The sequence below is a fragment of the Cucurbita pepo genome, chromosome 3, assembly GCF_057944985.1.
Source record: "Cucurbita pepo subsp. pepo isolate OVF chromosome 3, ASM5794498v1, whole genome shotgun sequence".
Classification (NCBI taxonomy): domain Eukaryota; kingdom Viridiplantae; phylum Streptophyta; class Magnoliopsida; order Cucurbitales; family Cucurbitaceae; genus Cucurbita; species Cucurbita pepo.
In genome coordinates, this window is record NC_141800.1 from 13586428 (window position 1) to 13614252 (window position 27825).

Here is a 27825-nt window from a genome sequence, read left to right on the forward strand (position 1 = left end):
TATTTTATTTTATAATTATTTTTATTATTTATTTTTCTACAAAAATTTTAAATAATTTTTAATTTTTTTAATAAATGTTTTACTTTTATTTATAATTATTTCCTTTATATGGTCATTTATGGTGTATAGTCCTCATCTATATCAACACAATGCATATAAAAAAAGAATGTATTGATTCATCGTGCAACCCTAATCCTCAAGTTTTGGCCTTTTAATAAATCGTTAATAAACCCCCTTTCATACTCGTCAATAGAAGCCTAAATTGAGCCCATGTCATTGACCCGTTACTCATGTTAATGGACCTCAAGCAAGACTGCCATGGTACGTGTTAGGACACTATCTTAAATGTTAGCTTAAATTGAGCTTATGTGATTGACTCATTACTCATGTTAGTGGACCTCAAGCACTTCTCGTAACATAGTACTCTACATATTAGGACAGTGTCTTAATTGGTACGAGACCTTTTGAGAAATCCAAAAGCAAAGTCACGAGGGTTTATGCTCAAAGTGAACATTAACATACCGTTATGGAGGCACATTGCTAGTCACGAGTCTTGAAGGTGTAGGATCATAGTGAAGATTTGTGGAAAAATTCTATTGGACTAGCAATGTGATCCAAAGAGACAAAAATAGTCTAGATAGTGTTAGATAGATAGATGCTGTTTGAGGAGAGACTCAATAATGTACTTTATTCGAGTAGATGATTGTTGGAGTCTCACATTGGCGGATAAGGAGAAGATCTAAGTAAGGGACTGTAACGACTCAGATCCACTAGCAGATTTTCCCTTTCGGGCTTCCCCTCAAGGCTTTGATACGTATCTACTAGGGGAAGGTTTCCACACCCTTATAAAGGTTCTTTTGTTCTCCTCCTCAACTAACGTGGGACATCACAGGGACACTATCTCTACGGGTAAGAGGTCTTTTAGTTGGTGCACTATCTCAATTGGTATGAATTCTCTTGTGTAACGACCCTAATTTCCTATTGAAATCAAAGTCGTCACTACGTACATGACATATCTATAATCTGCATAAAATTTACTTAAAACATTTCATTGCGAAGCCATAGACTTACACGTTCAGAATAAAATCATTAAAACGATGTGGCGGAAAAATGAATGAACACGAACTTTAATAAAATAAAAGAAATAAAATTAATTGTCATGATTTACGGAAAGTGCTACAAAGGAAAACACAGGCATGTAACTACCCTAATTTGGTCCCATGACCGTTACCGCAAAGTTGTCAAACTTGCAAGGGCGCCTGACCTTTACCTGAAAAATAAGAGTAGCACGTAGTTTGAGTATTAAATACTCAAGTAAGTGATTCCACTTTTGAGGTCAGAAAATGCAAATATTGTCAATTATGGGACCTATCCTTTCATCAAAATCATTTCATTCTTTATAGTATGAGCTTAAAATTGAATGTACATTACTTCTCTACACCTTATCCATGTACGAACGCATGGACCCACCAAGCAGGTGCATACGTACCCCTTAGGTCTGCTCTTTAACTAGCGGACACTTACACTATCAAAGCCACGAAGGGAAACAAGCCCACATAGTATTGCGGCATGTACAATCTATATCGTAACATCATGACAAACATAAATGTTGTAAGGTTCGCGTCCGTACTAATCACAACGAGGTAATATCTCGATGCACGTGACACACAATATGCATGAAGTTTCCATAACTTTAAATTATATACATTAAGAATGATACTCTGATACCATATTAAGAATAGGACTCTGATACCATATTAAGAATCATGTTAAAAATGAGAAACAAAAGTGGGATGAAAAGCCCGAAAAACATAAGTGGAATCAAATGTTCAATTTTCATTAATATTCACAACGTTTAAATAGAATACAAACTACAAACTAAATCTTAGAAATAAGAGAAAATATTATATTAATCAAATCTGAAGATATAAAATATATAAAATATATTATAAACAAATTCCTAAACATAAGAGAAAAATCTAAGCTATATAAAATATATTCTAATAATATAATATGCAAATCGTACCTTTGTTATTTCATAAACATTTCAATGAATACATTCTTAGCACGTCAATGACTCATAATCTTAATTATAATCATACTAATATAGAGTGCATGATGTATCATAACATAAGTCATAATACATTATCGACCTGACATATATTAAATTATTTAATTAATGGGAAAAAAAAAAAAAAAAAGAAAAAAGGAAAATAACAAATCTTCATAAACAATAATGTAATATGAAGTGAAGAGAGTAACATTTTTTTTTAAGTTGATATCAAAAGAAAAACCACACATTTATCTCATAATTAATGTTAGATTATTTTAATGGACTTATTAGCTAGGGTGTATATATAAACGTGACACCCAACAAACCCGAACCGTCCCAACCCGAATTATAAGGGTTTGGTTGGGTTGAATTAGCATTATGAGTTGGGTTGGGTTAATTTTTCTGAACCCAAATAGATCCGGTTGAGTTTCAGGTTCATTGGGCAATACTTCGAGATAACCCGAACCGAACACAATTTTATAATATATATCGTAACGTACATTACCAAATATATAGCGCCAATTGTTTTGCTTATTCAGTGGGCAAAACTTCGGGTTTTATTAGTTCATTCAATGGGCGAAACTTCGGGTTTTATCAGTTAATTCAGTGGGCAGAACTCCGGGTTTTCTCAGTTAATTCAGTGGGCAGAACTTCGGTTTTCTCAGTTAATTCAGTGGGCAAAACTTCGGGTTTTGTTAGTCAATTCAGTGGGCAAAACTTTGGGTTTTGTTAGTTAATTCAATGGGCAAAGCTTCGGGTTTTGTTAGTTAATTCAGTGGGCAAAACTTCGGGTTTTATTAGTTATATATTTAATGCGCACATAAATATATAACTAAACACGACAAAAAATTAGCTAAGCACCTTTACCAAATTACCAAATTTACGATACCCAATAAAAATTCAAAAAATCGAAAGATATTTTTATACCAACAAGGTGCATTTTTTTTTCCGATAGCTCAATCATAGTAGCTACAAAAGCTACATTACTTAGATAGTTTATGTTAAATGACCTCGTATAAATTTTCTTATGAAACATGTGAGTAAAGACAAAATATATTGAAATAACTCGTGTTAGTTTGTGTAGACAATTTTTACTCTTAAAAAAATGTCGAGAAACATAAGCGTAGAACATTAAAAAATAAATTTTGAATAAAAATTAATTAATCTATGCTTTAATTTAATTAATTATGAGACTGACCAATAATAATAATTATTTATTGAATATCTTTATATTATTTATTTTGAAGGGAGAGATTAAAATAATTATATTTTGGGTTGTGTTTTAAAAAAATAATTACAGTAAAAAATAATTAATAGTTTTATTTTAGTCCGCTTGAAGCGTCCTTAAATAGATCGCAGTTTTCATATGTCGTCCTTTCACCCCACCCGAAGGCATTTGGTGCTATCATTTCGAGGCCGCATCGACCCTCTCTCTCTCTACAATTTCCCTCTCCTTTCTGCGGTCTCCTGTGGTTCTCTGTTCCCGATCACCATCTTTGATCTTGCTATTTATCTGCTGCATTCTTCGCATCATAAAGAAAACCCTAATTTTTCGACCAGGAACCAGCCTCCTTCCTTGCACCGTTCCCTAAACCCTAATAGAATCCACCTCCCCTGTTTCCATCTGCGACTCGCCGCTTTTCTTTGTTAATTCTATCGATTATTTGCGTCTATCCAGGTGAGGATCATGTTTTGAATGTTGTTGTGTCAATTTCATATTGTTTGTGTTTTTTTTTTCTCCCCTGTTATGGAGCTATCGATGCTTTTAGTTTTCTCTCTTGGAGCTGTAATTTCTAGGGGCTTTGGTTTTTAGTGGCTTGGCATGTTTTGGATGATAGGAAACGGACGATAAAATTGACATAAAAATTGATGATATTAGGTTTGAGGTTCACTTTGATGGGCTTGCTTGTGAAAGTGTTACGATTGATTTACTATCTGGCATTTGGTAGATTTTTCAATTTTGAATTGTTGATCTTTTCCTTATTTGGTTGCATTTTCTTGCGGAAAATTGATTGGATTTGGTTTTCTTTTTACTTATCCTTTCTCCGAACATTATGCCACTGTTCTTGTTTTTCTGTTGTTGTATCAATATTTTTTTACGATCTTGCTGCTAGACGTCGTTTATTTGTTCATTGTATGTTTCAAAGTCGGAGAAACAAAGCATGCCTGGACAGTGAACTTCACTGTAAGTTCGGTAATTTAAGCGATTAAGTCACACTCAGATATTTCTCTATCAACATTTCTTGTTAGACCACATGAGGATCAGCATTGGGAAGAAAGTGGATTAAAAAAATTTGTAATCTGAATTTTGATCCGAGGTCAAAATCTTCAAATGTGTGGACTTTGTTTGATTTATTTATAGTCAATATTTAGTGGGCCCCTGGATTTCCTTTCAATTCCATAGGAATGATACTATTTTGCTACTTCCACTGTTGCGATAGTTGAGCTTAACCAGATTATTTTCATCTTCTTCCTTAATATCGCACTAGAAAATCATAGTAACTCTTAAAAATATTCTCCTCAGTAGCTTGTGTCATTACTTTTCAAGGGCTAATGATTTTCCTGAATATATTTTTCTATCCTGTCTTGTTTTGGACTGTAGGACATCTATTCTCCTTCTGTTGCATGTTACTCTTGCATAGAAAGCATGATATTTAATTCAAACATATTAGTATTTGGCAGAATGGTGATTCCATATATTTTCACCTTCTCTCAATAGGTTCTGGATTGCAACTGATATGAATCTACAACAATCCATAAACTCCAAGCCTTCTGCTAATGGTTTTGGACGTCGTAGAGGCGATAGGGATGTAGGAACTAAGTTTGAGAATAAATTTCAGCCTGGAAAGTCAAACCCCAACAGATTAACTAATACAAGTGAGTTCATTATCCGTTTTATTTTTTGTTAAATTAACTCATACTTGACTTTATTCTCTCTAATATTTGTTTATGCAGGAGCACTGGCTGCTGGTAGCAAAGACGAAACTTTTGGGAGTTCATCACATGATCGATTAGTCTATTTAACAGCATGTTTTATTGGACAACATGTAGACGTCCAGGTTAAAAATGGATCTATATACAGTGGAATATTCCACTCGAGCAATACTGAAAAAGATTTTGGTATCTTCTCTTTCCACTACTTTTCTTATGTCAAATGTATTTCACAAGCAGCCTTATAACTAATTTTTTTATCCTTACATCATCTGTAATTCTATAAGCTGGTGTCTTTAGCAGTGTTTATTTGATCCTCATTTTCAGGAATTATATTAAAAATGGCACGCTTGACAAAAGATACTTCTTCACGGGGGCAGAAAACCATTGGAGACTCGTTGAATAAGGCTCCTTCCAAGACTTTAGTAATACCAGCTAAAGATCTCGTGCAAGTTATAGCCAAGGTTCTGCTTTGCTATTTAAGAGTCTTATTATCTTTTTTTCGTCATTCTTGTGATAATAACAAGCAGTCATGGGGTCTTCCTTCTAGTGTGGTTTCTTTTGTAGCATTTCAACGGAATATTATGTCAGTATCTGTTGACCATGAAAGATTGTCTGTTAATCTATGGTTTCTCATAGCCATCTTTCGTTCTCAATTTATCTTCTATAATCTGATCATTCTGCTTGACAATTGATTACAGGACGTGACTGTTACAAAGGATGGACTATCAAATGAAGTTGATTATGAAAATCAGGAACTTTTGATAGACAGCATTATTTCACAGTCTAGTCAACATGATGCAGAAAGAGAATTGAAACCATGGATACCTGATGATGATGATCCTCAATTTCCTGAGCTGGATAACATATTTGATGGTCCATGGAATAGGTTGTTATGCACTTCCCTCAAACCTTGTTACTCATCTTTTATTTTGGAAATTCTCTAATCATGTGGAGTTCCCCTGTAATGTGATTGCAACCCATCGAGCCCCAATATTTGCTCACTTTGCTATTAAGTTGATTTATTTGCGTACGATAATTTTGTGAACTTGGACCCACCAGCTACATCTTGCATCTACATATCTTTAAAACCATCACTTTTTTTGGCAAAACATCACTATTTGCAGAATAAGGAGAGTATTGTTGTGGCTGGACATGGTCGTGGTTAACAAAGTGATTGCTAGAATTAAATGCATTTGTTGGGCACGAGTTTAAGATATTTATATTTCTCTCAATCAATTTCTATATTTTTTTTAATTTTAAGCTTTTGGTGATGGATGGATCCCCAAAGCCAGTGTCTGAGGTTTATTTCATTATTAATGTGTACTTGTCCTTATTGGTTGCTTGAATCTCAAAGACTATAATTGCAGGTAATCTTATATTCTTACAGGGGCATCGTATTATTTTAAATATGGGACGTCAGTTCCTGAAGCAGTTGATATAATTTCTGTTATACCTTATTATGTTTCTTTAAAGGTTTACAAATTACTTCTGTTTCGTTCTTATATACATTTTTATATGTGCTTCTTGTTGTTGCTTATTTTAGGAGTTGGGATCAGTTTGAAGTCAACGAAAAACTTTTTGGAGTTAGAAGCACTTTTGATGAAGAACTCTATACCACAAAGCTTGAGAGAGGCCCTCAAACAAGAGAGTTGGAAAAGGAAGCTTCAAGGATAGCTAGAGAAATAGAGGGGGAGGACACTGAAGATCTTCATTTAGCAGAGGTAGTTTTTGGTATCTGATAGCATTCCTCAAGCTGCATTTTGCAGGCCATAGAATTTGAGCAAACTTTTCTGAAACTCAATATTTTCCTTTTATTTTATTTAAACAGGAAAGAGGTATTGATCTCCATGATAAGTTTGATATTGATGAGGAAACCAGGTTCTCTTCTGTAGTTCGTGGGAAGGTGGCTGATGATAGCGGATTTGATGAGAATGAAGACATATCATTCAATTCACGTAACATGGAAACCTTTGGGGGGTCTTCTAGCTCTGATATTAGGCTTGCAGACACATTGTCTGGAAAATGGAGTGATGCAGCTTCTGTCTCAAGCTCTTCATCCTTGGTATTTCTTGAATTGACTTTTATTATAATCTCCTTGTGGTTTTAATTCTTCAGTATGTTGATCAAGTATTTTTATGAAAATAGTAGCGGCTCAAATGGATAATAATATTGTCATTTCTAAAAACTATGTTTGAATGCATGGAGTATTAATTTTTTCTTATCAATGGCTTGACTTTATTTTCTTAAATGTCCTATGGAAATTGTGTAGTCCCACATCTTCAAGTCTAAGCATTTTGTTATTATTAGGTTGATCAGACCATTTTTTCAAATTATTCTTGTAAAAAACTGGATTAAGACTTGGAACATCTTGATAGTCTTACGCATGCCTAGCTCAAAGTTATTATTGTTTATTTTCTTCTAAAAATAAATATATAGTAATGACGGGTCAATCATTTCAAGATGGTGCTGTTGAGAGTTCGTTTGGTTATTTATCCTGCTTGGTTTATGTTCTACTGTATTCGGTTAAATTGAAATAGGTCTTTTTCCTCTTATGAATAAAAGAAGAGGTTTTTATCTTGCCGTTTTATGTTCGTTTATTGCTTCTAGAGATGAATGAAATGGAGGCTAACTTGTCCCGATTTGCAGGATCAAGCACAACCCTCCCTGACAAATATGGGTGTAGATCTATCTAGATCTACTCCTATTAATAATCATGCCAGACAACTCGCATCTGAAAATTCATGCAAAAGTTGCCCAACTTTGGAAATTGAAAGCAGGTTTGTACTTTTACAATATGCTATTGTTTTTTCCTGGAGGACAATGGATTTCCGGACTCGGTAAGAAATGATGTTTTGAGGACCACATATTCATAATTGTGATTGATTTTCTGGGTTGAATGTCTAAAATATAGGATCCAGGACAAACATCATGGGGAGAATGCTGCGGAAGAGTCTGTAGAAAAGGACATGGTAGGTTTTTAAAATAGTGTTTGTAAAATCTGCTTTGTTGCTTGTTGTAAAGTTTTCCTGGACTTACTCGTTCTATTCTTCTATTATTGCAGCAGGGAGTTAATGACTCTCAATTAGCTAAATGCGATGGTGAGCCATTTTCTGCATAATTCCTAGCTTATAATATATTAGAATTCAATTACTATTTTGATTGAAGATTTAAAGTGACATGTACCAGATGCTAGTTGTAGGCCATAGTCAATCTTCCTTGAAGAGATTTTTTTTTTCCTTTCCATTTTCTGGTGATAACTCTCTCTTGCTGGTCTATTTGTGTTGTGTTGCTTATTGCATTCAATTTGCAGATTCATCTCTAAATTTACCATTAAGTTTGATGACTCTACTCATGTTAGTTATAGCTGCTAATTGGAATTTGGTGATGGAAACAATAGATTTGCAGCCACTAAAGAAAGATGGATCTGATGGAGGGATACTGCCTAATGTTGCCTCACATGCTCCATCAAAGCATAATGCGAAGTCAAGTCCTCCCGAACTATCTGATGACCCAGAACCTGGCAAATCTCGTGGAGAAGTTCAAATGTTGAACATTAGTGGCCGACCTGGTAGTTCCGTATCAATGAATTCAGATGGTGCTGCTGGTACATCTAGTGGTCCTGTATTAACTCCTAGCTCATCAATGGGATCACTATCTTCTGAAAAATCAACCCTTAATCCTCGTGCTAAGGTATTCTTTTTTTTGCTGGACACGTTCAGCAAGCTTAGGACGTCCATGAAGGTTTTTTATTTTTTATTTTTTATTTTTATGAGTTAAAAACTAGCGTCTTTGGCTCTTTTACGTTTTGCCTACATTTGTGAATAGGAATTCAAACTCAATCCTAATGCAAAGAGTTTCACCCCATCTCAAGCACCTGTTAGGCCACCTTCACCAGCATCTATGTCTGATGGTTCGTTCTACTACCAGGCCAACATACCTGCAGTGCCCCATATGCATGGGATGCCTTATGGTGTTGGAGTAAGTACATGTATATTGTCTTGTTGTGTTGTTTCTCTAAAAAAAAAAATAGCTTCTATGAAAATATAACTGTTTATACATTTTTTATGGATGGCCTGGCAGTGGCAAATAAATTCAACTTCTTATCTGTTGATTTATCATATCTGCCAGAATCTACTACATCTAGATCCTCTATAATAGTTTCCAACTATTCATGGTTCTGCAGATTGGGCCTTCATTTCCAGGTCACCAGCCTGTTGTTTTCAATCCAATGGTTGCACCAATGCAGTCACCACATGGATATGTTCAGCCAAATGGACCTCAAGTATGGTTTACTGAATATATGAAGTTACGGCGTTCTTTATTTCCTTATTCTAAATTCAAAGTTCCGTACATAATAACTTTTATTCCTTTGAATGCAGTATGCACAACCCATGCTTCTTAGCCACCCGAGGCATGGCATGTACATGCCGGGTTACCAACCTGTAAGTGCCCCTCAGATTGTCTTGAGCCTTTTAAAATATTTTTCCTATACAGTTCACCTAGAAAAGATAATACTTGGGTGACTGTTGCGTTGATATCTCGTCTGCATTTATCTCGCGAGCCTTATGCATTTCAAATCTTCTTATATGAACAGGAAATGCCGTACAAGGGGCGTGAGTATTAAACAGTCCCGCTGATGCTGCTCTGCAGTCTTACTACTGGATTCTTAGCTTTTTGAACACAGTGCTTTCATCAAACTTGCAGAGACAAAAACACACTGGGGGTGGGAGGGAGTCGCTTGGGATGGGGAGGAGTTTATGGCTTTCAGTTGAATCACCTTTTCCCTCATCCCATGAATTTGGTAGCTTTGAAATTTCTCAAAATAACCACCAAAATCACATCGCGTTGTTTCCCGATCCTTTATTTATCAATCAACAGTTGAATGTTTGGGGGTTTGGTTTGTTTGTTTGGTCTGCTTTCGGCATTTTGTACTATATACTTGTATGCCCTCTATGCAACATCACAGGCTCTTTATGTAAAACTTTATAATAATTGAAATATCTTAATCCTGATTTTTAGGTGTGCAATAAATGGAAAGGGTTGGGCCAGGCAGGGGATTGCAGTGAGATGTAAACTTTTATATCTCTTGCTTCGTTATATGGTCGTGGCGATGATTTGGTATATTCGATTTTACTTTGGATTTGTTACTTTCATATATTGAATTGCTTGTAGAACTGTGTTGTCGAGTTGGACTTGGGTTGGTTAGGCCTCGACATCATTTGTTATGACATTGGAGCATTGGAGTATCGATATCATCAGTTCTGTAATTTTCTTGATAATGGTCTTGTTCTATATATTTGTATTTCTAGTTCCTGAATTTGTGGCTCGCCTCTGAAATGAGGTCTTTAGTATGTTTGGTAAGCAAGAACGTCAAGACCAAACTTGGGGCATTGATTACTGAAGAGATAAAGCTAAGGTTGTCATATTCTGAGACCTGTGCATGTAGTCGATCGAATTAGAATTTGAATATGAAAATGTTTGGAGAAGACATTAACAAATGATTAAAGTACTCATAATAGATGGAAGTAAAAATACAGCTTCTTGGGGCTTGGTTGTTTCTGGACGATTGCTTGGGGCTTGGTTGCTTCTTTTCCTGGAGTACCAAGTAAATCATAATGTGTACCTCAATTTGTCTCCAAAATGGTGTTTCCATTAGTCCAAACGGATTATGGTCTTGCATGACTTGAGTATGCCCTTTGATGGACGAAACAAGCACTCATTTTCTTCTCCAACAAGGCTCGAACCAACCCAACGTCTCAAGTGTTGAGGTGTGCTTTGACTTCTAGGACGTCATGCAAAACCGAGATGTGAAAGAGACTCTCAGAATTACAATTCGACACCAAATATTTTTGGACGATGTTTTTGTCCTATTGAACCAATGTGCTCAAAAGTTGTGCATTATCTTGGAATCTTTTGAACTAATAAAAGAGATAATCTTTTGAACTAATAAAACTAGATTTGATAGGTGATATCAAGGATAAAAGATTATCTAAGGAAAACTCAAAATCTATTAACTGGATTTTACAAGTCATTTTAATGATAATTTGGTGACTACCCTAGTACTTTTTGAACCAAGAAAAACTCACAATTAACCCACAAGATGAGTCGATCAAAGAATATCTTAAGGCCACCTTGATGAGTTATCTCAATGAGTCTTAAGATCACTTTGCGAGAGGGATTGATAGTCTAAATGTCCAAACTCGCTCTATAAGAACTAAAAATAGGAAATGTTTTAAAGAAAACATAAAAAAAGAGTTATACCTCAAATTAGGCCGGGAAAATAGTACCAAGAGTGAAATCGAGATAGGATGAACCCTATCACCTATCTAAAATTCAAACTCAAGGTCCAACCAAATCATTTCCTCGTGGAGACCACATTTTGGCTCCACTAAAATACATTCGGTGTATATACCCCATCTAGATTTTGAGTTCAACAATACGTGAAAATAAGATGCTTAAACATCTAACCTTTTAGTAGAAGATAAATGCTTTATGCCAATCAAACTATAATCCTTTTTGATAAGATGTTACCTACTTCAAACTTAACTTCGTATTATCAATTTGAGACGGTGTAAAAGAACGTAGTTACCAAAATATATTTTTCACAAATTCACAAAAAATGAATCAATCTAAGTTTTTGTTAAATTATAATTTTTTCTATCTAATAAGTCATTTTTCTTATGCTTCATATATTAAACATTTTCGAAACTAACAAATTTACTAAAAATAAAATTGAAAGTTTAATATGCATACAAAAAAAAAAAAAAAAAAAAAAAAAGAAAGAAATTTTATGTCTAAGAGATTCTTAATTTAAAAAAACGTCCAATATACATTTATGGATTAGATACAAAATTAAAAGTTCAGAAATAAACACAAGTTGCATGTCTAAAACTTATTAAAATTTAGAACCTTATTAAACACAAAATTTAAAATTTATGGATCTATCAAACAAATTGAAAATTTAGGATGTGTTCGACCTTTTCTAAAGTTTATGAATCTATTTAATAAAAAATTGAAAATTGAAACAACAAAAGTTGTAATCCATCTCTAGTTTTTAATATTCAAAATAATGTAATTTAGAAATGGTAATTTTGTATTTAAAAAAAATGGTAAAAAATTGGAAAAAGGGTGTTCGAGTCAATTCAAGGGACAAAATGGTAATTTTGTCCATTTAGGAGTATGGATAAGCCCCTAATCAAAGTTCTAACGAGGAGGAAGAAAACAGAGAAATAAAAGGAAAAAGGAAAAAAAAGTTACGGTTTGAAGTGAAAAATTAGATCGACGGTTTGGAATCGGAATTTGGTCGGAGATCCTTTACAAGAAATAGTCCCAATGTTGAGGATAACAACTTTGGGCATGTGATTTGTTCGAATCCGTCAAGAAATGGTAAGGTTGAGGTAAGATTTTCCGTTTCTTGTCGAATTTTTCCAAGACCCATGAGTTTTACTAGGAATTAAGTTCTAAATTTTGAGTATGAGGAGGTTTTCACAAGTTTCGTGAAGAAAGCTGAAGTTGATTTGACGGAAAGATGATGTTCTAGCTAACGTAAAAAAATGTAAGTTTTGTGAGTTTTGAATTCTGAACCAACTTTGGACTCTGTCATTTCTTGCTGTGGTTGACTAAAAATTACAAGAAAAATATATTTGTAAAAGATAGGTTAAAAGGTGTTGAACTTTCATGAAAAAATTGTATTGATTCAAGTGAGTTATAAAAAGTTAGGAATATCTAAAGAAAATTGAATTGGAAAACGTAGGAAACGCGTTTGTGGGAGATAGACGCGTGTCGGGTGTGCATAGAGTCCCATGTCAAGCGACGAGAGGAGCCTAAACAAGCCACACGTCACGCAGCGAATGGAGTGACTCGTCATTTCACCTTGTCCGACTAGCTACCGCAGATCTGACTTGTTTCATGCGCGCGCCAATAGAATTATTTCACGTGTCAAACAAGGAGTGGGCATACTCCTCTTCCTAGGCACGTTGGTATGTGCGTGTGAGTGTGCACGTGGGCAGCCCTTCTTTGCGTGTGAGCGCGCTTGTAAGCGTATGAGTATACCTTTTTACCTTGTTTGACCTTTGTTTATCAGGGTTTCACTCCAATTTTGATACCAACCCTGTTTTGACTTGAATTAAGATCTAGAGAAATTTCAAAAATTTTTGGAGTTCTTAACGAGCGGAAAAGCTAACTCAGTAAGGCTGCGTCATCCAAGTAAGTAACTATATAGACTTTATATAAGTACTACTTGTAGAGATCGCTAGGACATGCTAGCATGCGAACATTCCTTACTTTAGGTCGTTAAAATTTACTATGTTAAAGAATTTGCAAGGATGTATTTGTATGAGTATATACAATATGTATGTTATGGAAAAATTATCGTTATGCCCCTAGGTTAAGACTTCCGAGAAGCATGTTGTTTTAGGTTTTCTGCAAGGTAGAAAGAGAATGTGCGTGATTATAATATGAGTTGGGCAACAGGGATGAGTATGCTACACAAGATGCAAGAAATTGCCAAAATACTCCTCTAATGAGATTTGTGATGAATTCTATTTTATATACTTCCCGTTAGGTTAGAAATAAGGATAAGCTATTGTGATATGTGTTCGAGATGATTGATAGATGATATCTCCCTGTTCAACTTGTTTGGTTGTATGTTTGCATAATATAGTAGGTTTAGCTCCAAGTCGTTGATTGTGGGTTTTCCATGTAGAGTGAATTTATTTGCACAGAGTTAGAACTAGGGCACTAGAGTTAGGTGAGCTAGACGACGACCTACGTCAGGACGCTTTCAATAGACTAAGCACCTTAAGACCGGGAGCAATGGTTAGAGACCCTAGTGCTCCTAGACTTGGAAAGATTCAAGAAGTTAGAACATAGTACCCTAGAGCCAGAAGTCCGTGTTAAGCCATCTAGTTGCTTTAGGAATCCAATAGACCTCCTTAACCTCTAGGTATCACCCGTGGTAACATTAAGACTATGTGTCCCATGCTTTAGATGATCGATATGAAATATCTCCCTAACAAGCATGTACTAGAGAACCAAGTTAAGATCAGGGCGCTATAGCTAGAGTAGTTTACATGTTGACCTAGGTTAATACATTTTTTAGTAGACAATGCACCCTAGGATTGAGAGTGACGATCAAAGGTATAGACATATGTGCACTCAGCGAGTAGGTTAGCTCGAGGAGTTTGTCCTAGACGTCTTGGAGACAAGAGACAAACTTTAAACTGTCTAGACTGTTAAGATCGCATAACAACACACACTGGATCTAGATGAACACAACGAACAAGAGTGAGAAAATGCAAAGAGGTTCGATTTACTTCTTCCCTTTGGTCAATAATGAAAGCACCACCAGATGAATACTCAATTTCTTGTTTGCGAATGCTTTTGTTGAAAATTGTATATCAAATTTTAGTTTCTTAGATCCCGGGAAACTGTTGATCACAACAATAACAATATCTCAAGACTCAGGTAAAGATGACATTAAAATCAATACTTTAATTTCATCTTCAAAATTAATTTTCCCCGAACTTAGTTGACTTATAATCCTATTGAATTCATTTATATAATCTGCAACAGATCCACCTTTAGACATTTGTAGATTGAACAATCTCCGCATCAATTACAACTTATTCACAACCAACGATTTTTCGTACATATTCGACAACGTCTTCAACAGGTCTGAAGTTGTTTTATCTTTAATGATGTTGAACGCCACATTTCTTGACAATGTCAACCAGATGAACCCTAAGGCTTGCCGATTCTTGAGCTTCCATGTTCCGTGGTTATAGTATTCGGCTTCACCTAGATAGAGGTTCATGAAAATCTTTCTGGTACAGATAATTTTCAATTTGCATCTTCTAGAAATAGAAATCGGATCCATCGAACTTCTCAATTTCAATTTTTGAGCTTTCCATCTTCACAAATCGTGGTGAATCTAGCCTAGCTTTGATACTAGGTGTTAGGATCGTACAATAACACACACTCGATCTAGATGAACACAAAAAACAAAAGAGAGAAAATGTAAAGAGAAATATTAACTAGAAGTTTATATTGATGACTTCAAGTATATACAGTAAAAACATACCGAGAATGCAGAAAATGCATTTTCAAAGCACTGACAAGGGGTGTACATATATGGTTCAATTTAGTATACATAACTTTACCGGCCATCTACTGTACATAACCATCTACCAAGCTTTACCAGATAATATGACCATTTACTTATATGTCATTTACCATATATATAGCTTTAATATGTATTACCATTTGATAAACTATAAATAAGTAGCAGACTCCGTAACCTAATATAGATGACCTAAGAATCTAGCAGACCTCCACGACATCCAAGAATGACAAAGGTAGTCTCCACGCCGTTAGCAGTTACTCAGTCGAAATTCCTAGAGCTTAGAGTAAAGCCCGTGGACACCTATTAGATTAAAGACGTGACAAGAGCTTACAAGTAAGTTGATTACTTAGTATTTTTATACTTGGTCACCATTTTTTTTTCCAGGAGTTTGCACGATGTGGTTGAGGTGGAGGAGTGTTTGAGAGCTGTGCGGTCACATAAGGGGTCATTACGAACCGTAAGTCCGTCTTTGTATTTCATTTTGTAATTTTATTCTAAACCCATTTTCTCTTTTGTAATAAATTTGAACAACATTGATGTGAAGAGATTAATTTTCTATTTAATTGTGCGTTATTTGTTGTTTTTATTTCGATTTAAATTTGGTTTTCGTCTTTTGTTTAATTTTACTTTTATTTATGTTTTAGTCCTTGTATTTTTAGTCATGGTCCAAATTTTGAAACCTCAAAAATTAGATTGCGACCGAAAACAACATATATTTTTATAAATACTTAATCCCTTGTTTGCTTGCTCACAACTATTTCTCATTGTTGAGATATAATATCTCGAGAATACATTAATTATGAAATATATCGATTTGATTTGTAGTATATTTTATTTTATTCTAAATATTTAATTAGTTTATATTTTTTTTTAGTTGATAGCTGTTATCTTATTTAAAGGTTATGAATATCAATGAGAATACATACTTTGATTCCAATTCTATTTCTCATTCTTAACACTTTTGCATGAACGGGTTCGTGAAATCACCCAAGAATATGTTGCAAATTACTTGTTGCCCACTCAAACTTGGATGAATATGGGTTATGAATATGTCACTGCCTCCGTAAGGCGACATATCCTTATGATTTGTTAGTCAATGTTCTTCTTCTTGAATTGGTCACCACTATTTCCTATATAGTAATTTAGTGGTCAATGTCGTGGAAAGTTTCACCTATAATCCACTTAAAAATACAAATCTCATCTCTAAATGTTGGACAATTAAATTGTTGGTGAAGAAATTTATCATTTGGAGGTGGATTAAACGAGAAACAAATGGAGTGTTCCAAGTCTCAAGAGGCCGGAGGCAATGATGAAATTAGGATAACGATGCCGCCTATTGAAAGGAATACAAGAACGACAAAGATTGGCTTCATTCAAACGTTGAAGACGCAAATTCAAGAAGACCCACAAATTGTTCGAAATGTTCTAATCTTTTGCTTCAATGATACTGAGAATCCATTGAACATGGCGGATTTTGAAGCTCCAAATGTCATGAAAAGAACTAAAAAATGGAGCGTTCAACGAACTAGAAACATGAAAAGAAGAAAAAGAGTATCCAACCGGAAGAGGGGATGGTGGGAGATTTGGAAGAATAGTCTAAAATACAAAGGGGATTGGCTCCAAGAAGTGCAAGGCACGTTGATGTTGGTAGCGACGGTGATAGCAACCGTGACATTTCAAGGTGCGATCGACCCTCCTGGCGGGATTTGGCAACAAGATGTGTGGACTAATTGCAGCTGGAAACAAGGAACAGAGGTGCATGCCCAAGTTGGGACTGCAATAATGGCATGCAAATCTCTCTATGTCTACATACGTTATTTTATGGCGAATTCGATATCGTTCCTTGCATCGGTGAGTGTTATTCTATTAATAGTGAGTGGGTTTCCTTTGAAAAACAGGGTTTTTGGTGGGTTGTTGACATTAGCCATGTGTGTTGCCGTTGCATGCTTAGCGTTTGCATACGTTTGTGGATCCGCTATGGTTAATGGGAATCAAACATCCCAAAGTTACTTGTGGGTTTTGCTTCGCGTTTGGTATGGAATTGTTGGGCTTGTTACTCTTTGTTGCGTTATAATTCCTTTTCTCATTTGGGCGGTGAAGACATTTGTTCGTATATTCACAGACCCCTCAAAGGTTTCGCATGTTTCAACGGCACCATGTAGAGAGACCGGTATGTGAGTCAATAACTTCGACTTGTTTAAAGTTGAATATTAAGTATTATGTTTGAATCATGAGATGGGACAGTTATGTATTGAGAAGTTACGAACATTTACCGAAAAAGTAATTAATCTTAGACTATTTCTAAGAGAAGAATTGTTAGTAGTTTTGTAGCTTTAAGAACCATTAGTTTTTTTTTTTTTTTTTTTTTTTTTAATTTTATTTATTTATTAAGAAAGGAGTAGAAATCCTTGTGATTAAAGTATTTTTAGTCCAAAGTATGTTGTGTGAATGCTTCTTTCTACTTTGGTTATTCGTTTTGGAGTATTTAGATGAAGAGTTAAAATCGATAGACTACATTATATAAATGTATACCACATCTAAATGATGTGAAAGTTCTCTATTTATAATCAAATAAATTACAAGGATATGAAAAGATTAATAAATGGAAAGATACCTATGTGTAATGGAAGACAATATTTGCCTATAATACAATATCAAATATGATTTTTATGGTAAACTATAGTTCAATACTAAATATCCTTAACACCCTCGCAAGTTGAGCGTTTGATTTGAACGAACGTGAAACTTGGATCTAAAAAATTCAAAGAGAGGTCGAGAAATTTTTTTCGTGAAGATGTCAACAACCTGGTTCGAAGGAGGCGTAGAGAAATACTTTCTTGGCCAACGAAAACTGCAGAGGGATCGTCTTTCAGCGACGATGCCGCCTTGGGTCCGACGAGAATATGTGTAACCCACGAAGTAGAAGGGGAAACCTGATGTTTTTTTTTCCAAGAAAACCAAAGGCTTTTATCTAACAATCTCCTCCTAAAACACGCAGTATATCTACCTTATTATTTGAACTCCGATCTTTGAGCGAAGTTCCTCAAATTTGACCTGCGATAGAGACTTGGTGAAGATGTCTTCAACCTGTTCTTTTGTTCGGATGAAGTCAATCTTGATAAGCCCTGAGCTGCACACTCTCGGATGTAATGGAACCTGATCTTTATGTGCTTGCTCTGATCATGCAAAACTAGATTTTTGATTAGGGAGATCGTAGCTTTGTTGTCCACGTATAGCATTAGTGGATCGCCTTCTCTTCCGATGAGTTCTTCCATCAGTCACACAAGCCAGACCCCCTGTGTGGCCGCTGTCAAAGCGGCGATGTACTCTGCTTCGCAAGAAGACAGAGCAACTACCTTCTGTTTTGTTGATTGCTAGCAGATCGCGTCGCCTGAGAGGAAGTACATCATCCCGCTGGTGCTCCTACGATCATCAACGTCATCGGCCATATCACTATCACTGTAGCCGATCAGCTCAAACTTCTTCTTTTCTCTCCCTGCACAGTATCTCACACCCCAGTCTCTAGTTCCGGCCACATAGCGCAGGATGCACTTGATAGCCACGAGATGCTCCTCCCTAGGTGCTTCCATAAACCTACTCACGTTTCCAACGAAATAGGTGAGGTCAGGGCGTGTGTTTACCAGATAGCGCAGACTCTCCACAATGCTGCGGTAATTGGTGGCGTCGACTGTCGGCGTAGTGCCGACCTTCCTTAGCTGAAGCCGGGCCTCCATTGGAATCCTTGTAGGGTTATTGTCGGCTAGCCTAGTTGTGTTCAGCAGCTTCTTCGCGTACGTACCTTGACAGATGGTGATGCCGATAGTACTCTGCTGCACTTCGATGCCATGGTAGTAGCTGAGCACGCCGAGATCGCTCATCTTGAAGGTCTTTGACATCTCCCTTTTGAATCTTCCAAGAACTTCCATGTTGTCTCTAGTGATTATGAGGTCGTCAACGTACACTCCCACGATCAGCCGCTGCTCACCGTGGCCACGCGTGTACATGCCATGCTCAGAGGCACAGCGCTTGAACTTCAGCGACAGAAGGGTACTGTCGAGCTTCGCGTTCCAGGTTCATGGTGCTTGCCGAAGCCTGTAGAGTGCCTTGTGTATGCGCAGTACCTTATCGGAGTTGTCATTGTCGAGGAAGCCAGGTGGTTGTCGGACGTAGACAATCTCCTTCAGCTCTCCGTTGAGGAAAGCGGACTTCACGTCCATGTGGTGGACCTCCCAGGAATTATATGCTGCGATTGCCAGCAACAGGCGGACAGATTCCAACCTTGCCATCGGCGCGAACACCTCTTTGAAGTCCACTCCTTGCTTCTGGACGTAGTCCTTCGTCACGAGACGGGCCTTGTGCTTCACAACTTCTCCCTCTTCGTTACGCTTCAGTTTGAACACCCATTTGAGCCCTATGGGTCGATGTCCCGGCGGCATGTCCTCCAGACTCCATGTCTTGTTCTCAGTGATGGATGCCATCTCTTCCTGCATTGCCTTCAGCCAACACAGGTTCTTCTCCGCTTCGGCTAAAGAGTTCGATTCATCTGCGCTGATGGCATGCAGTTCGACCACCTCTTCTTCGAGCTCGTGCGTCGCCAGTCCCGGTGGTTCACCTCCTCCTAGTAAGTCATCAATCCTCCAGTACCGGTGCTTCAGCAACAACACCTCCTCCTAGTAAGTCTTCAATCCTCCAGTACCGGTGCTTCAGCAACAACAAAACTCAAAGCTTTCATTCCCTTGCTCTTTCTGTTATTTTCTGTTTTTTTTTTTTTCCTTCTTCCAACAATGTTTTTTTTTTTTCTAATTGTTGGAAGAAGGGAAAAAAAGAAAGCCCAAGAAAATAACAAGGGAACGAATGCTTTGGGTTTTGTTGTTGCTGAAACACCGAAACACCGAAACACCGGTTGGTCCTGATGTTTCTCATTTGATTGGAGTATTTAAAACAAACTAGATTCTAAAAATGGTTGAAGTGGCCAACTAAACTTGAGCCTGGCCCGGCCAACTAAAATATGGTACTCATTTTACAGAGTCAAATTGTCTAAAAAAAGATTCAACTAACTAATTTAAGAAAAAAACTTGAAAAAAACTAAATAAAGAAATCTGTGCTATATCTACTTTATTATTTAAATTCCGATCTTTGAGCGGAGTTTCTCAAATTTTTATTGGTGCCAGAGACTTGGTGATGATGTCTCCAAGCTGCTACTCTGTTCGGATGAAGTCAATCTTGATAAGCCCCCGATATGCACACTCTTGGATGTAATGAAACCGAATCTCTATGTGCTTGCTCTGGTCGTGCAAAACTGGATTTTTGATCAGGCAGATATAACTTTGTTGTCCACGTATAGCATTGGTGGATCGCTTTCTCTTCTAATAAGTTCTTCCATCAGCCGTGCAAGCTAAACTCCCTGTGTGGCCGCTGTCGAAGCGGTGATGTACTCTGCTTCGCAAGAAGCCAGAGCAACTACCTTCTGTTTTGTTGATTGCCAGCAGATCGCGTTGCCTGAAAGGAAGTAAATCATCTCGTTGATGCTCTTACAATCATCAACGTCACCGGTCATATTACTACTGTAGCCGGCCTGCTCAAACTTCTTATTTAGGCTTTTCTTTTTTGTCCTAGATTTCTTTTTCGGTTGCTTTGCCCTCAACGAGCAAACATTCAAGGGGCGGCGCTTGGTTCTTCTCCTCAACCTTCTTCTCATTAGCTTCATCATCATCACTCTTTTTTTCTTCATTTTCGACCTTCACATCCTTCTCCTTCTTCAATCTTGCTTCCTTCTTCGTTGTCGTCTTCTTCGACTCCTTGACAACAAGAACATGAACAAAATTGAGGACAAGGACGCCTTCCTTCTCCATGGTTTTAGGCTTGCTAGTGCAACCACCCATGTTTATAAGTTGGATGACGAGAGAGGAGTTTAAACGTTAAAAATGAGGGACAAGACTTTTGAGAGAAAGAAGGCCAAATTAGGACCCGCATCAACAAAGTCCACTCGTTGTAGTTGGTCCTCGTCAGCATCGAGTACTGCATAGAGGCACTTGTCTCCTTAATCCTTGTTTGTGATTTTTTAATATATTTTATCTAATATTATATTTAATAATTATGAAATGTCATAAATAAAAGTCTTTCAAAATTTAATTTTTTTAACAACAGAAAACCCAATCCGAAAATAGAGTGTTGGGTTCCTTTTTCGAGTTGAGTTGGGTTACCAATCTAACCAACCCGAATTTTTGGCTGGGTCATCTCCCAACCCAACTCAATCCGACCCATGCACACCCCTAATCATGATATACTTGATGGTGTTAATATAACACATGCGGAAGCAATTTGGATCTTAGGCACTTTTAGAACATCAATTATTGTAAATAACTAGCATGTTCATAAGTATTAAAACTTAATGAGTTTAAATACTAACCTTTTGTAGTTCAAACTCCTTTTGCCTCACGAACCGGTTTCGAACCACCACTAGTGTCTTCTCCACTATCCTCCGGCCTTAGAACGGGATTGTGGAATCCGGTGAGTGACTAAACTTGGGAGAGATTTTGTATATGTGAAAGAGAGTGTTTGTCTCAAGGTTTTTCATCAAGATGAAGAATCCCTTCCAAGTATCATGATCACTCTATTTAAAGAGTCAAGTTTGTGCATGTTCATGCAAACTTGAAATCACCAAATTTTGACACTTAAAATTTCACTCAAATGTTTGGGATTATGTGGCAAGCATGCATGTTTGAGTTAACCAAATTTTGACACTCAAAATTCCACTCAAACTTGTGGGGTTTATTTGGCAAACATGCAAGTTTGGTTAAACCAAATTTTGACACCTCAAAATTCCACTAACATGGATTTTTCCATTAGATGAAAGTCAACATTTTGACTTTCTTCATTTTAATTCAACAATTAATTTGAATAATGAATTTCAAATTAAAGTAACATTAAATGATTAATTAAACTATTTAATTAATATTTAATATTAATTCAAATGCCAATCCCAATCAATTCCGACACATAATTGATTAAGATATTTAAATCTTATTTAAATATCTCAGATTCTCTCTTTTCGTTTAATTCGTAAATAAAACAAAATTGTGGTTAAATATATCGTATATATGTAACGCATATTCCTTAATTTGAATTCGAACACTTCGAACTCACTCGTCACACTGTTCTATGGTTTAGTCCGATATGAGCTAGCAGAGGGACCTAATGGACCTATAGATCATGGGCTCCAACGATCCAAGATTAACCGATTAAACTCATTAACCTGGTTAACCAACATTCGTTAACTACTAGAACACTCTACTATAGCCTAGTAGTTGCACTCCCCTCACTATAGATATATTTCTGTCCATCTGATATAACCATGATTAGTAAGTCGATCCTTCACAGGTTGTTCGTAACTAGAGCTGGGTCAATTTACCGTTTTACCCCTGAAGTTACTTTTTGTTCCTTATGTCTCACTGATCCTCTAATGAACAATTGGTTTGTGGTCCAACCAGTAAACCGAATCCCTCTCAGGCCAATGAGAGGGTGGGGCCCCTTGTTCAAGACCTGGAGTCAGTGCTTAAGGGAACTACCTTTCTTCTATCCCTAAAAGTGGGTAGGAGTAAATTCCGTCTTGCACCCCACGTCCCCAGCCATTCACCTAGTCTTACCCCTGAAATGGGAGGCCTGTTGAGTCGGCGAACTAGAGCCACTCTCACCCATGCAAATCTAAGGATAATTCCGAATAAACAGAAGTTCATGGTTAGCTCAGGATTAAAACCGAGTTACCTAGGTTATCGAATGAAAAGAAAATCAGTCTCAACAGTAAACGACTTTATAAAGTGAGAGTGGTTTTTTTCATGGTCCGATCTTATGCAATACTCATTGCATAGGACGCCCCCACTCACATGTCTCCACATGCACAATTTAGTGATCACATTGTTTATATCATATACAAAAGTGGGCCGCATCCATAGTGTCCCCAGAATAAGGTACTCAGCCTTATCCTTATACTATAGATCATTTTGACTATATACTTGAACTTGATCCACTCTTATGTCTCTACATATAGTTCAAGTAATCATACTATAGCTAGAGTGTTCTTAGTTTATTGGATTTAGATTAATGATCGTAAAGTTCACTTTATTCAATAACAAGTTTTACTGAATAAACATCAATAATAACTTTATTGAAAATAGAATATATCTTTGTTTACAAACTATGAGTTTTAGGACATAAAACCCAACAATACTCTATTAGACATAATTAAAACACTAAAATCTCATTCGAGTAGAAATACAAGATCTACGTTAACAAAAACAACAATATTCATTGATCTTAAAAAGTTCTCGAAATTAGGTCTTCAAATTCATAAAAGAATTTTGTCTAGCTTAGTGTAAGAAAGTATAAAATTAGTCTAGCAAACAAGAAACTCGTTGTGCCCTAAATATGGCAAATTCCTTCCGTTCTAGACTTATGTCGAGATATTTAAAATAAACACAAATTAAAATAAATAAATAAAATAACACTTGCAACACATGGATTGAAACACTTGTTTATAATATGATGTTTAAAATTTATAATATAGAAAATCAAACGAGATAAGGAAAGAAAGAGAAACAAACATTTATCTCACTATCATTTGTATAAAGTTTACTTTGTTTTGGAGGACATTTATGTATATTTTATGGATGTTATTAAAATAATGAATACAATATATAACATATTTGAATCAAATGAGGTCATATCTTACCTTGATTTGGTCAAATAAATGGATATATTAAAAATGTTATTAAAATTAATTAAAGTATTCGATATTTCAATAACACTATCGGGTGAAAGTCACTTCTATAATCAATATTATATTTATGTTACAAGTAGGCATATCTCAAATGACATAAAATATATATTATCGAAAAGTTCGAAATTTAAACTGAGAGTAATTCTTGGGTGATCTCTTGAGAATTTGCCTAGTATGCTGTGAATGAGAATAAAATATCTTAGAAGGACTCATGTTTATCTGTGGGGATAGTTTTTACTCTTAGAAGTGTTGTGATAACGTCACAAAGGATGAAAGGGAATATCGAAACCATTAGATGCTGAATCCAGATTCCGAATTCTGGGTATGGGTCGTGATAATAAGACAATCCTACTATTTTTGAATAGGTTGTACAATTTGTCCCTCTTTTATTTCGTCTTGCAAACATTCCATAGATCGGTAGATTTCATATAAATTTCCATAACAAGCTATCCAAAATGGATAGTTATTAACATGGTTATCACAACATCTACGTGCTTGGTTGACCTCTTTCATGACATGTTGCAAAGAATAAAATGAGACAAGAAAATGAATCTTTCCACAAGTATGTATCAAAATACATATCTTTCAAGATATCGGTAAAATACAAAGTTTTAGAACAGGACGAGATCTATACAAACACCAAAAATTGTTCTCACATGCACACATTCAATAATTTTTCAAAATCTACTTTATTAATCATTCAGATCCAAGCACATAATACTTTAATCACAATGGTTTTTGACTTTTCCTTAATAAAATAATCCATGACTATTCAAAACAACAAAAACACTAACAATTCTTTTTCTAAAAGGTTGGAGGAATGTAAATTTTCGGTGCGGGATTGCCACATCTCAGGATTTCAACACGATACTTAATGTTCGGTTCTACCCAACCTCTGAACGAAGATCTTGGCGACCCAAATGAGAAAAGGAATTATAATGCAACAAAGAGTAACAAGCCCAACAATTCCATACCAAACCCGAAGCAAAACCAATAAGTAACTTTGGGATGTTTGGTTCGCACTAACCATTGCGAATCCACAAACGTATGCAAACGCTAAGCATGCAACGGCAACACACATGGCTAATGTCAACAACCCACCAAAAATCCTGTTTTTCAAAGGAAACCCACTCACTATCATTAGAATCACACTCACTGATGCAAGGAACGATATCGAATTCGCCATAAAATAACGTATGTAGATTTGGAGTGATTTGCATGCCATTATTGCAGTCCCAGCTTGGGCATGCACATCTATTCCCTGTTTCCAGCTGCAATTAGTCAACACATCTTGTTGCCAAATCCCGCCAGGAGGGTCGATCGCACCTTGAAATGTCACGGTTGCTATCACCGTCGCTACCAACATCAACGTGCCTTGCACTTCTTGTAGCCAATCCCCTTTGTATTTTAGACTATTCTTCCAAATCTCCCACCATCCTCTCTTTTCCTTGGATACTCGTTTTCTTCTTTTCTTGTTTCTAGTTCGTTGAACGCTCCATTTTTTACTTCTTTTTGTGACATTTGGAGCTTCTAAATCCGCCATGGTCAATGGATTCTCAGTATCATTGAAGCAAAAGATTAGAACATTTGGAACAATTTCTGGGTCTTCTTCAATTTGCGTCTTCCACGTTTGAATGAAGCCAATTTTTGAAGCTTGATAGAGCTTTCTTGTACTCTTTTCAACAGGAGGTATCCTTATCCTAATTTCATCATTGCCTCTGGCTTCTTGAGACTTGGAAGATTGGGTTTGTTCTTGATGTTTTTCTTCCATTTGTTTCTGCTTTAACTCACCTCCAAATCATCATTTGCTCCAAGAACAATTTATAAGTCCAACAAATTTGTGTTTTTAAGACATTTTGTTGAAATTCATTGACCTCTAAATTTTTAATTTTGATGCGTGAAATAGTGGTCACCAATTGTAGAAGAAGTAAGAACTCATTATTTATTCATTTTAAAGTTGAATGATTGATTATATGTATAGTGTCGTCCCCTTAACACGGCGGTGACTTTATGAACGCATACTCATCCAAATAAGAAAAATATTTGCTAAAAACAACCACTTATAATTTTATAAGTGATACGAAGAAAAGCGAGTAATAAATGGATACAAGATATTTGTTTGTAATAAAAGAGCAAATATTAATCCTAATGGAAGGACAAAATTTTGAGAAATTCATGAACCTTTCTATGTTCTTCTTTAGTCCAAAACTCTCTTTTTTTTTTTGTTCTTGGCCGGGTTGCGATTCAGCTCGATCATCGACGTAGCCCCCGACAACAGATGCGATGGTTTAACGGACCACTCCATTTGTTGCATTGTCGCCAGGTCCTCAAACATAACCATGCAATAATTTAAGACCTCCCTCTTGGGGTTGCTGGGAATGAGATAGGCGATCAGCTTTCCAACGGTCCGCCGTGTTCTCCATGACTATCAAAAAAGCGACCTCAAAGGCTTCAAGCTCCTCTGTTGTCCACTGTCGAAAACCTTGGGAAGGAGAACAAGAACCAGAAAATGGTACCGTTCTTTCGCCGTCGTAATTAGGGTTTTCTAACGGGGCTCTAGCATAAAAGTACCTTGGCCGAAAAAATTAGGGTTTACTGAAAAGCTCCCGCGTATAAAAATCTTGATCGGAAAAATTATGGATTATTACTGGTACTGGAAGTTACTGTTACTGAACACGACTCTCCATAATGGTATGATATTGTCTACTTTGAGCATAAGCTCTCATGGCTTTGTTTTGGGTTTCCCCAAAAGGCCTCATACCAATGGAGTTAGCATTCCTCACTTATAAACCCATAATCATTCCCTAAATTAGTCGATGTGGGACTTCCATCATCCAACAGTTACTTGTTTTAATGTCTTTTGTTGCCGTTTATTTCTGATGGGGTTGAACATATTTGGAATGGGTGATGGGGTGAATATAGCAAATAGAGTGGTGGTTACAAAATCACACATACAGGTGGCCGGTCATAATCAGCAGTACGAAAGAGGCGGAGTATTCACGATACCAATACTGTCGATCCGGTATTATTAATGCAAGTACGTGCTAGTCTAGGACTACCACCAATACAATCACCAGATATCGGGCATCTTTTTCAATGGTTCTAGATGAATCTGAACAATCTTACTACAAATTAAAAATTATGGCCAATAAGATCAATCTCAACCATCTTATTACAAATTAAAAATTATGGCCAATAACATAACCTTTGCTTACAGATCTTCCATAGTGTAAAAGTAATCTAATTCTAGCACCTTTGCTTCCAGATCTTCCATCGTAAAAGTAATCTAATTCTAGCATTATCTCTTGGTTGATCTGAATTTTATATAACGTGGTGTTAATTACGGTGTTAATTACTTTCATTCAAAGGTTCTTACTTTGATTCAAAGGTTCGAGGGGTTAATTTCGGTGTTAATTACTTTGATTCAAAGGTTCTTGCTCCAACAAAAGCTTGAATCGGGAAGTGTTAATTACTTTGATTCAATTCAAAGGTTCTTGCTTCAACAAAAGCTTGGATCGTTGGGCTGAGGATTAGGGTTTGTTAAGGATAGTTGACCGTTCATTATAAGGCAAATATCTACATTACAGGTTACCATATTTGCCCTCTTATTAAAGGCAAATATATTGCATTCATTTATTATTCTTTCCTTTTATTACTATTTCCATATTATTTGTAATTTACCATATTTCTGTATCCTGTAAATGATTATAAATAAGAGAACTCTCACCCCATTTAGGTGTGGTGGATTAATCAAACATTCACATGGTATCAGAGCCCTTTTGGTTTAACAACCCTGATCCTTTCTTCTCTATGGCTTCCGAATCTTCTTATCATCTTCTTCCTTTCAATACTCTAATCCATATGATCACCATCAAATTTTCTTCCTCCAATTATCTTCTTTGGAAAAGCCAACTTCTCCCTCTTCTTGAGAGTCAAGAC

General features: G+C 36.2%; 1 protein-coding gene across 1 annotated transcript; it reads left to right on the forward strand.

The window, feature by feature from the left end:
- Positions 1–3416: 3416 nt before the first annotated feature.
- LOC111791779 (polyadenylate-binding protein-interacting protein 3) lies at positions 3417–9999 on the forward strand. The gene is made up of 15 exons (XM_023673253.2): positions 3417–3731; positions 4773–4930; positions 5009–5173; positions 5312–5448; positions 5686–5873; positions 6531–6708; positions 6816–7049; positions 7634–7764; positions 7899–7956; positions 8049–8085; positions 8385–8677; positions 8813–8965; positions 9171–9269; positions 9367–9429; positions 9582–9999. Exons 2-15 carry the CDS (start codon positions 4792–4794, stop codon positions 9609–9611), a joined length of 1905 nt encoding a protein of 634 aa, XP_023529021.2. The 5' UTR covers positions 3417–3731; positions 4773–4791; the 3' UTR covers positions 9612–9999.
- The last annotated feature ends 17826 nt before the right edge of the window (positions 10000–27825 follow it).